Source organism: Palaemon carinicauda, chromosome 39, assembly GCF_036898095.1.
Source record: "Palaemon carinicauda isolate YSFRI2023 chromosome 39, ASM3689809v2, whole genome shotgun sequence".
In the NCBI taxonomy this organism is placed as follows: domain Eukaryota; kingdom Metazoa; phylum Arthropoda; class Malacostraca; order Decapoda; family Palaemonidae; genus Palaemon; species Palaemon carinicauda.
Window position 1 is genome coordinate 63,253,535 of NC_090763.1, and position 12,632 is coordinate 63,266,166.

Below are 12,632 nucleotides of genomic sequence, written 5' to 3' on the forward strand. Positions count from 1 at the left end.
CCACCAAGGCGTTTACTTAGTCTTTCAAACATACTTTATATCACTTAAGATATACTTGTTGTAATGAAAGTTGTTATATCCCCTGGGATGTGATAAGTGACACATGATACAGTGCTAAAGCCAGCAGGTGTCTTGGTGCTCAGTAATATTGGGCCAATGCTCAGGCTTTCACCTGTGCATTGTCAGCTGCCAGCATGTATGCGTACAGGGTTGTGTCATGATGGTCAGATAATGTCTGCTGTGATACATTTCCTGTACATACAAGAGAGGCAAGCAGCATGCACCAGGAATCTCCTTCGCCAGATGAGACTGGTGCATGTAAGAGGCAGGAAGCATGCATTCTGGACCTGCCGAATGGGGCCGATGCATGCAAGGACCATAGCAGTTGGGACCAGCCGCTCTCGTGGTGGTGGATGATGATGATGATGAAGGATTCACCAGTGCCTGGGGTCCCAAGGACCAGTGCCACATTGGCTGAGCAGCAGGACAGAATTTTCCTCTCTTTTGTTGAATAGAAATTGTGCTCTGCTGACAGCTGGTGTGGTCCATACAGTGTATTGTTGAGTGGTGCAGCAGCATTTCCAGGGCCAAGTCCCATATGTGATAGGCCTTCTCTCTCTATCTTTCTCTCTCACTTTTTTTCTCTCTCTATCTCTATCTTTCTTTCTCTTCTCTCCCTCTTTCTCTTCTCTCTCCCTCTCTCCCTCTCTCCCTCTCTTTCTCTTTCTCTATGTCACTTTCTATATCTCATTAGACAAGTGATGGAGTGTGGTGCAGGGCGGTGGCGATGGCTGAGGGAGTGTGGCTGGGCATCCTGTAGATGATGATAAGTGAGGCAGACCAGAGACTCAGGGAACACTGCAAAATATAGCTTTTTATTACTCCTTAATTATAAATATATAAAAATTGTGATTTCATATTGTGTAATGATTAAACTTAGTAGGTTCCCTGTGACTGGATGGGAGCAAAACTGGTCAATGAAGGTGTGATGGGGAAGGTGTGTCATGGGCCTCGGAGGTGGAATCACTCGCCATTGAATCCAACAGTTTGAGACAATTGACACGAGTACCCTTCACCCACTATCAACCTTGCCTTTTAAAAAGTGCACACTCACACACACATACACACACACCCACACACACAGGAATACATAATTTTTTCACATGAACTCATATTACAGGTGTGTGCATATCTCCAGGCTTGGCTGGTCCCCATGTGGAGTATAGTATTGTAGGTAACACTCACTGTTATTCCACTGCCAGGTATATTTTAGGTTTTGTAAGACTTCCTGTAACTTATTGTTCTGCCATGTTGGCAGGTGATAATCCTTCCACCCTAGCTGCTAAGCAGTCATTTTGCAAGAATGCATCAGACATGGTATGTATGTATGGGCTGAGAGTGCAGTGTGATTGGCAATTGTTAAAAAATGAAACTGTGGTAAACTGTTCAAATCCTTAAGTACAGTGAGCCCAGCCACGCTGCTCATGGATTAAAATATAACTCCTTCAGTTTTGTCGCTCTTTTCTTGGGATGTAAATCATCCACATGCTTTTTTACCAACTGTTTTTATTTTTTCTTTAATCATTCTGACCAAATCTGGTTTTTGTATTCATCACTCCATTCTTAATCATTCTGTTCATTACTTGTAGCAGTCATCTGAAATTATTAGGATTTGAAGTAATGATAGACTTTACACCATTTTTATTGTGAAATTGGTATGATTAAGATATATTACTAAATTCTATAATATTTTACAGGCTTTGAGATACTGATTAAAGATACCCAACTGTGAAGTACCTGGTTTCTTAGTCATGTACGTCAATTAATCAAATTATTCTTTTGTAAATAAATATTAGAACTTATATTCAAGCAAATGTAAGAATTTGTACTCTAAAGCAAACCATTTTTTTTCAACCTCTGTTTCACTTAACAGAAGTCTGTGCAGTACTACTCAAAATGTTGAATCAGAAAGACCTTGATTTCCATGTTTTGAAAAAACTATTATTTAGTAAGCATTGTCATTCACTCTTTCTCATTAACCATCTACCTAAAGTTTTACTTGTGCATTCTGTTTTTGCCATGACTTTATTATTTTCCACCTGTCAGTCATTATTTTTTTCTCGAAAACTAACCTACTTATAGTTTACTGATGTAAAGTATGGAACTGAGGTTATAAGAGGTCTTAAAATTTCTTCACAAACAAAGAAGTGTTTAGGAAAATAGTAATATGAAGGAAAATTTAATCATCAAGGTACTGGAAATAAAAAGCATTTAAAACTGTAAAGAATGAGGAAACTGTATGCAGTTCTAAATCAAGGTGTTGTCGATGACAACTGTTCTGTCACAAACTGTCAATAAGCACTAGAGAATCTGTGATGTTGACTAAGGAAGTGAGTCCCCCGCATGGCATTGGATGTTTGGAATGTGTGCATTTGAGCCCAGGTCAAATGTAGAGAATGTCATATTTTTACCTTTTTATGTGAGACTTCTTCATGGTGCTATAGGTATTTTATGAGGGAATAATTTATGCTATGAGCTTCCAAGGCAGTGCAGTGGAAAATACAAGTTGAAAGTAACTGATGAAAATAACACGGATAAGGTTTAAAAATCCATCTCAGGTTTATCAATTAGTTTATCATTGGTTATTTGGTTTGTTACACTACCAGTTCGTTTGGATGAGTTCGTGTCAAATCAATGTTAAGTATCACATAATAATTGTATTTTACAATTCTTTTTATTTACCAAGTAATTTTCACTTATTTTAAAAATTTTATTTCATGTATAGAGTTTACATAATTTTTTTCCAATATTTTACCATAAAATGCTGTCGTAGTTTTCTATAAGATGCTGGAAATCTGGCCTTTTTCTTTCTTCAGTTACTGTACTGTATTGTGTTTTGTATGTAATATTACCATGAGGGGCAGTTATCCTTACTGATGCTGTATTTTGTTATACTTTCACCTATATTTTTTACTAGATATATATTTCATTAGTATTAGATTTCAGGGTATACTGTTATTTTATAAAGACAATTCAGATGATTAAATTATAATGTACTTAATTACTGAAAGATATTGGTCAAGATAGTGATTGGTTGCCATATTTCATTTGAATGTTCAAATCCATGTTTTATAGAAAGCAAAACATTTTGATTTTTTTCATAGATTATGATAAAAGATATGCCATATATATCTTTCTACAGAATCTCATCAACATGTCACGAACTTAAAATAACTGAATCCTGTCAATTTGATTGTTTCTGTCAAGACTATATTCACAGGAAACAATTACACATGCATATATATATATATATATATATATATATATATATATATATATATATATATATATATATATATATATATATATATATATATATATATATATATTTGAGTTGTTCCAACCCTTTTGTAGTATCTGCAGAAAAGGAAACAAAAGGTCTATCCTGAAGTACAGTACAGTGGTATAGTGCTGGGTTGGTATTTAACAGTCCTAAGTTGTAACCCCCATGCTGTGCTTACCTTTAAACTGGATATAACAGTGCCACCTCATTGTGGGTACAATTCCCTTACCCTCCCATAAAGATAGGTGTATCCTTAGGATCCCTCCCATAAAGATAGGTGTATCCTTAGGATCCCTCCCATAAAGATAGGATGGATTATATCAGCTTAAAATGAATTGATTTCACTACAGTATAGATTTGGGATCTCAGCATTCAAGGAAGGATGAACTACCTCTAGTGATAATGTATTATAGAATCCTTTACTTGTGCTCTTGTGTCTTTGGGATAACCACATATTTTTTTTTTTTTTTTTCATTTATATATGTTGTTGTTATTAAGCATTCAAAGGCTAGCTAGTCTCCCCTCAGGGTCACCCAATTAATTGATGGCAAAGTCACATTGGATGTAGCATTACAGGTAATCTAATTACATTCTTCTCTATATTGTGAAATATGACCCATTGCAAAGTCCTGCTTATTCATGTGGTACTCCGTACGTACCTCTCGGTCTTTCCTCTCGGCTTCAACAGTGTAGAAAAATAATTGCAATGTATATTTCCATTCAGTTACTGTAGATGTTTATCATAAGAAGGATACATTGATAGTGGTTAAACTTTTTTTTTATCATAGTCCAAGTACTGATATTAGAAAACCTGTGACACACCATTATTAGAAACAAACTTTTAAGATATTGGGTGATGAAATCAGCATAAATTGGCACCATAGTCTTTTTACCATATTGCTTTATATTTGCCTATTCTCCCACTAGTGGTTTTAAAGTCTTGTAGGAGACTGTAACCTTTTAAGTTTTGATTTAATTATAGCAATTTACAAAATTTCAGTCATTTGAATACCGCATTTTTAGGTACCGGTTTTAACTTCCTCAATTCGTCTGGCGTTTTATCCAATTTTGATTGATAAGTAAAACAACATTTTGGATTGTACTACTCCAGGGTATTTTAATTCAATTAGGATTAGTTGTACAGGGTTTCATAGCATTGCCATCTACGATGCTGTAATGTACTGTACAAACAGTTTTTCCTCAATTTTTCTATCTGTCAAATCTGTCCTTAATCACTTAAATTTCTCTTTGTAACAAGACAGATAACCAATATCATCTTTTCTTGCTTTCCATTCAGGGTGCTTAACATCAAAGCCTTTTATCTTTGAATATTCAGTACTATGTCTTCTATACTATGTCTTCTTACGGTAGTACAGTACTATACTGTACGGCATCATCTTGTTTATAGCTATCTTTGTTCATTGCATGGATAACTCGAAGTATTTTGGTTTGTATTCTTCATCATTGTATTTATTAACTTCTTTTGGCTATTGGAAATTATAATTGCTTGGCAATCAGCAATGGCTTAAGAGATCTTCTCAAAATTGGTATACTGTATATAGTTTTTTTAATTTAATATTTAGTCATTTTCGTTTCTTCATTATGCAAAACTGAAATTATTTTCTCAATATGTACTCTATCAATCCATGATACTGTACTATTATCATTACAGTATTCAGTTGATTCATCCTTGATTTACCAGGTGAACATTTCTCTCTTAGGACATAATTGATATGCAGAACATAAGGGTATTGATGATAATGATTGAATTTCATCTAATAAGTTTGATTTAAAACATTCCAAGTATACGTAAATCTTCACCCAGGGATGTTAACCAAATAATATGAAGCAAAAATGTATGTCTGGTTTCACTGTCTTTTGCATTTTATAAACTACATCCGTACACAGGATTTTTCCAACGCACATGTACGTTTCCTCTTGCAAAATAACTCGAAGGACACGGAAAACATTATTGGTCGAGATGTGATTGACAATAATCGTGTTGTTTCATTTTCGGAATTCAAGCCAAACTTGCACAAGACCAAAGAGAGTGGTGAGAACTCATTTCGCAGCTAACCCAGTCAAAAGAAAGGTCAACAAAAAGAACATTAATGATGAGGATAAGAGCAAAAATATATAATTTATAATCTGTTGTGCAGAAACTGGGAAACATGAATAGCTCTCAAACTGTGGATGCCTATCAGTGATAAAGCATTACTCTTCTTGGGATATGGAAAAGCAAGTGAAAGGTAGCTGCTCTGGAAATGAGAGTTTCTTTTTATGGTGACTCCTCGCAGAAATATCTGCTCATTTTACCTTTTTTGGTGTAACTTGCTTAAATACATTTGTTATTATTACTAGCCAAGCTACAACCCTAGGTGGAAAAGCAAAATGCTAAAAGCCCAAGGGCTCCATTTGTTTGGTATTCATGATAGCTAGAAAACCCCTGCAATTTATGACAACCCATTTTTGTTGACTGTGATGATAGAAAATCTCTTCTTTGAAAAGTAAAAATATATGCATTAAAGGTCACCAACTGAATCTTATCAACCATTCTGAAAATGAGCAATGATTATGGCCAATTTTTTTTTCTAGCTGTTGATTTTGGCCCATTTTTATTTTTTAGCTGATCTAAATTATAAATTTGAAGCAGAGAGCGATTAGAACAGCCCCGCCCACCACCTTCCCTCCCTTGTGAACACTGTCCGCGACTCTTCCACCACAGACTAGGACTTAACAGCCACATCAGACATAAGCACCCACCCCACAGATAGGAGGCTGATGGCTAACGACAGAACCCAATACTCGGACACGAGTGGGCGCCGACGAAATTATAAAACTCATGAATGGACTACATAGCTTCCACCATACACTTGAAGCACAGTATTGTGCATACAGTAATGATACCCTCAATAACATCTGTGTATGAAGCAGTTTTGATGAGAATTGGGTACACGGACTTCCATATTGTGGGTCAAACACAACCAGCCACATTCAAAGTGATGTCATCACTGTATATAATTATGTTTAAACTTCATTAAAACATGGGTGATATTATAAAGGAAACCAAGTCATCAAAGAGCTGTGGGTAAATAGAGCATTTTTCAAGCTATCATTCATCCTCTCCTTCCCTAAGGCTGTGAATGATTTGATAGTAAATGTTAGTTGTTATGCCACAGTGCGAGACAGTCATTAGACAAACTCTTAAAGGACAACATATGAAGTAGATTCTTTTTTTATTAGAAATTTTACTAAACTTTTTTATTCAGTACCAGCCAAACTCTGTTGAGTCCCTTGTCAATCTGGGAGGAACGTAGAGAGGAAAGGTCCCCTTTTTTTCATTTGTTTGATGCCGGCTACCCACCAAAATTTGGGGAAGTGCCTTGGTATATGTATGTATTGTACAATATGAAATGTGAATTTTGACAAGAAAGGAAAAGTAGAATCCCTAAGATTGCACTATGGGTAAGGGTAGATTCAGTTCATTTTTCACTAGAGAAAATAAAGAGCTATATGATGAATAATTTGGAAAACACACTCCATTACCTATCCTATTATAGAAAGAACTTGGTTAGAACTGAAGTCAAATATTTGGGAACTATTCTGTTGACTTTTGAATACTGTGTAATCTATTTCTGAATGAAAGATTGAGAAGGCCTGAGCTTTAACAAAGGCCCTTTGCGTCAGTAGGCGTAGGAGGAGATGATGATGAGCTTCAACAGGGATGGGACATTAATAAGAATACAATATTGTAAAAGTAACAGATAAGGATGATGGAAATCAATGTAATTTTCTCTAAAACTTTACTCTGCTTTTAAAGTTTGCAATCTTAGGATAGATACATCACAAAATGAGACCTGAAGGGTATTCTGTACTGCAGTTGAGCGTGGATTCAATAATTATACAACACTATACTGATGGTAGATCAAAAAGTTTTTATAGTCCAGTATATAAAAGAAATGAACCAGCAGTTCATTGAGGAAATTAACATAATACTGATGTTAGATAAAATTAAAAGATAAACTCTTAATACAAAGTTATATTATAGTACTGTACTGTGCTTGAACCATGTGGACTGAAAACTTAAAATGAATCTGAGATAGATGATCGGAAATTTTGTCGTTTGTCATTCTAGGTTTCTCCCTCCCATACCACAAATTATGAAAGTTATGGATGGGATGTTTGTTATTGAGTGATTATTTATATATATATATATATATATATATATATATATATATATATATATATATATATATATATATATATATATATATATATATATATATATATATATATTTCATTCAAGGTCTACGGTACATGCTTTTCTTCTAGTAATCTTGATTTTTGGGTTAGGTTACCTGACAGCTAGTTCTTTGAACACTGAAATGAGTCACCGATAGTATTGCTTTGCCATCTCATTTATTACAAGAGATCTAGTCTTACAGTTGTCAACTTTTGTTCATATTTATTTAAGGTATTTTCCAAGGATAGAGCACAGAAGACTTCTCGCTTTGATTCATTCTTCCTTCACATGTACATACGCTGATTTTTAGCTGTGTATATCTTGGTTCTTTATTACGAACTGCTAATAATGCAAGAGTGCTCTTCACAGTGGAAGTCATTCTCTTTGCTGAAATTAATGAAAGGACTGCATTGATGGCCATGTGTATAGCTAAAATAGACTATGCTTGACTGGTTTCAATTCATGCAAAGCTGTTGAATCTTCATAATCAAGTTAGTTTCTCATATTTGAATGAATCATCTGAGCAATGGCTGCCTTTTACAATCATATGTTAGTATCTGAACATTCACACTTACCGTGTTACTTTGTGCTTTGAAGATGGATTATAAGATGGTGGTGATGATCCTTTATAAATATCAGTGTGTGATATTTACCCATTATTACCCATAGGACTATAGCACATATTGACAAAACTAGATTTATTTTCCTGAGATAGGTGGACAAGTGATTTCCTATTTATTTTGGCCTTCAGGAGAAAATACTTTTTCTCTATTTTGTACTGCTTTACAAAATGCCATAAAACGATGCTTCTTTTGTTCAGTAACATTTTGTTTTGTACAGTGAAATATCATACAGTGGTGCTTGAATAGTAGCAAATAGCTAATGACCACAGAATGCTTAGCATATGCCAAAATAGCATTCTTGTGTACTTAACTGTCATAATATTTAGAATTCTTATTAGAGTAACTTTTGCAACCCATTTTTGATAGTTGAATACTGGGTCTTTATGATGAATCAAGAGTCTTGATATAAGCTGTAATTTTAAATTCCATCTGTGATGGCTGAGGGTTAAGGTTTTTCCCTAGAATTGGATATTGTTAAAACAAGGTAAAAGTTTAATTTGTTCCTGCTATTAAGCACTGCTCATTCCCTCATGGAAGGTTTTCAGTGTTGCCAGACTTAGCAACAAATAACCTTATGCAGTGTATACCAATGAAAATGTTGATGAGACTCGTCACTTTTAGTGTAATGCTCTTGTATCATTTAACCCTGTTGTTGCTTATATGACAGTGCTGAAATATTTTCTGTTTTGTTTTTGAAATGCAAATTCATGTTTGATTTTAGAATGAATTACACTTGAACATTTTCAAAAAAAGTAAATTTTCAAATTGTGTTCCCTAGGAAATGTTTCTAGGCATCAAAAGGGTTAGGTAAGCACGATTGTGACTTGGTATGAGCTGTGATTAGACGTTATAACATATTTGCAAGGAATATTGTAGAGTTGTGAAATCCTGAATTTAAAGCAAGCTGAACAGAAAATAGCTCCTGTCACCGCTATTTTTTGGCCCTATACTGGCACCACTGTTTGTATGTATGGAAATATTCGATATTTTTATATCAGTATGTTGCTTTTAGTTTTGTAGTCATGGTGAAGGAAAATTCTTCTTAACTGATTTGTGACATGTAAAGGAAGCATTGTTAAGGTGATAATGAAAGAATACTGTATAGCTCATGAACTGTCTTGATAATGGAGTAATTAAGACACCATTCTGGCAGGAAAGTGTCTCATTATTTATGTAAAGTGAAATTGGTTTGTGAAAAACTTGAAGAAAATAATTATTTTTTGAAATATGCTGTTTCCTATGATTTCATCATCCTTCCAAAATGTTTCTCTAGTCAAAAGGATTTTTCATTTGGTGAGCAACCAAGCTCTCGTACTTGGATTTCTGGTCATTATGCTGCCAGATTGGTGAATGATAATGCCTGAAGAACACTACTTGTCAATAGGAGATTTATCACATTTTATGTTCAATGTCCCATTACTTGGCTGAGTTAATATTGATCCCTTGTGATAAGTACAATCATTCCTATACTAAAATGTGAGGAATACTTACATTATTAGTTGAAAACCATCTGGTAATGGAAAGTTCTCTATCCAAAGCTAAATGATTCTTAGGCAACAGTTCAATACCTGATCAGATCATTACTCTGTTACATAGGATTTTCTTTCAGTCCTGTGACTGCAACTAGTTTTAAAATGTCCTTCCTTAATAATCTGAAACACTGACCTGTAACTCCTTCATGTGAAGTACCAGAATTGACGAGCAAAGGAAGATTCGTGAACAGGATTTCCTTTCCCGTTGGTGACCTCTAATGCTGGTGTCATGCCAGGCACTTCCACAATTTAGAATCCTGCCTTCATTTCAAGCTTGGCAGCTTGTGAATAGGTTATTTCCTTAGATTGCATAGAACATTTAGATGAACTGTATTTTCTTCTTTCCAAATCAAAGTTTATTTATATTGATAGGTTGATTTGTAGAGCGCTGTAAGACCCTTATACATTTGTGATTTATTGTAGTGTTTATTTTTTTATAGATTTTACTCTTCAACTTGGATAAGTGCATTTTTGCATTGTTGATAACAGTTTACATTTTCGTTTCCAAGAGACAAGTTTCGAAAATCTTTTATAAACCTAATTTATGATGCCGATAAATTTCTTCTATTGCCTTGCCCAAAATCGTCATGGTATTTTCATGGTGTAGTTTCTCATTTAATGCATTAACATTCCATTAGTTTTTCATATTGATTGTCAAGGAAATGGTTACAGCTAGGAATTCCCTATAGACTGACCTTCTAACCCACCACTAACCACTGCCATAACAATTACTGAATAGCATCTGAAGCACATAGATTTCCTGGTGCACCCAAGAGAATTAACTTCATGTATGTAATTTTCTCATACCTGTGGGCATCAGAATTAGGAAAAACATCTCATTATTACACAATTGCTTCTTGAATGTAATATACTGTACAGTACTTTGTTTTTTTCCAGTTAATTTACAGAAAATGGGATGAGGTTCGGTAACAAACTTTAAAATATGTTCAGTTGTTTTACAAGAGCTATTTTGTTAAACGCAATAACAAAGCCAGGTATTCAATGCTGATGAAAGAAAAATTACCTCAAATTTTGAACTTTGCCAAAAGCTGTCACTAGAGTCCATAGTTTTGTAAAAATGTTGATTCCTTACCTTTTTTATCCATAAGGGTTTTCTTCTCCCAGCAAGAGTGAATTATGATAGAAATGTCTGGTCCAAGTTCATGTGAATTGTATTTATGAAAAAAAAAATTTGAGGGTGAAGTCTTTGTTCTTTGAAAGGTTATATGCAAAAAGGTAAATTTACCATAGACTGATTTCATTCAAGTTGCTGTGACTGATTTGCTTCATACAATTTAAAATGGGTTGCTGAAATTAAGAATAAATTGGTTTCACCTGATTTGAAACATTTTGATTTAATAGACGGGTTTTGTCTAATATAGAACAGTGTGTTGTAATAGGCCTCTTTCATTTTGATTAAAATAGATAACTGACAAAAGATTGGTTTATTGTGCTGTAATTCAAAATAGTTTTCTGTGATAGACCAGTTTTGCCTGAATTATAATAGACTCATCTCACTTGATTTAAAACAAAATTTCTGAAAGACTTTTCCTTTAATCTCAACCAAGTTTCCCATTAAGCTATGTTTGTTCAAAGCCCTTCTTGGTAATATTGTATCGCTTCTCTTCCAGATACTGCCAAGATCTGTAACACTGACCTCATCATATAGTGCCCCTCCCATTCCACCCCTCCTCTCTTCTCCCAAGAGTTCACTTCCTACATTTTATAACTGGTCAGATTCGGGACTCCACAGGAATGCGAGACATTCCCAAGTTGCACGATATTTTAATGACACAGTACTCGAAAAGTTAGGTAGGCCTTCTGCAGATAGGAGGTAGGCTTCTAATATTTTTACTAGAGCTCTAAAATCTTTCTCCTCTGTTTTACCTATTTTAAAAATGAGTATAATGCATGCAACATGAAAGGGCAGTGAAAAATAAATATTTGGTAATTCTATTATATTTCTCACGTACAATCAAATTCAGTTTAGTTCATAGAAATCGAAGAGGCAAGTAACTAAGTGTTGCATCTCTCATCTCATTCTGCTCCCTCCCTCTATTCCTTTTTTCATTTGTATATTTGGTTTATGTAGCATTAAAGAAACTCAACATCAGAAACTGGCTATCTTGATTCCAGACTTCCCTTGCACAGCTGCTCTGTTTCTTTGTTGCAGATTAGTTCTTTCAAAATTTTTATAATGATGTCTCTGTGAGTAAGAAAGTATTTATTTTATTTTACACTACTAAGACTTAAAAACCTTAACGATTTAGTTGGGGGTTAATGTTCAAGGTACAGTATATCGCAAGTGGTAGAGTACTGGGCTCACATCCAAAGTCCATGGATTGGTCCTTACCTGCTGCCCTCCACCAGTTGATCCAGCTTTGACTGAGTACTAGTGTTAGCTTAGGCCAAGATTAAGGACATGAGAGACTACTAAGGACCGAGAGAATTTATCCCTGAGATGCCACTCGCTTCCAAGGAGGAAAAGGCATGTGATGAAGAAGCGGAAGGACATATAGAGGTCTTATCTAATTCTCTTTTCCAAGGCTCAGATCAGAAATATAGTCTCAATATTTAGATTTTTTGTTGGTTCCTTGATCTAACTGTCTTATCCCATGAGCCATTCAATAATCCTTTATACATTCCAACATTTGACATACGTACGCTTGGTCATTCACTGTCTTGGTTCTCAGGCTCATTGTGACATTAATGCTCACACTAGAGGGTGAAACATGCTAACTGAAACCTTATGTTAATACTTGGATCCTTTATCCACTAGTGCAGATTCTAGTTTCCAGGTAGATTTCGTTTAGCTCTTCCAAAAACAAATTGTGATTGCAAGAGTTTGTACTGTTACTTAACTATTAGCTGTGTATGTGTTCACATCATTT

At 34.7% G+C, this 12,632-nt stretch overlaps 2 protein-coding genes across 4 annotated transcripts in view; both read left to right on the top strand.

The window, feature by feature from the left end:
- The window catches only part of LOC137631224 (uncharacterized), a 1,049,210-nt gene extending 1,039,772 nt beyond the window's left edge, over positions 1-9,438 (top strand). For all 3 annotated transcript variants that reach the window (XM_068362989.1, XM_068362990.1, XM_068362991.1), the window contains 2 exons: positions 1-3,588; positions 3,621-9,438. The exon at positions 1-3,588 is cut by the window's left edge and continues 744 nt beyond it. The gene's annotated coding sequence lies outside the window, so the exon portion shown is untranslated. The remainder of the gene's footprint in view (positions 3,589-3,620) is intronic.
- Positions 959-12,632, top strand: part of LOC137631422 (uncharacterized) — an 80,281-nt gene continuing 68,607 nt past the window's right edge. The window contains exons 1-2 of the mRNA XM_068363187.1: positions 959-983; positions 1,181-1,377. Coding sequence (XP_068219288.1) covers positions 959-983; positions 1,181-1,377 — 222 coding nt within the window. The remainder of the gene's footprint in view (positions 984-1,180; positions 1,378-12,632) is intronic.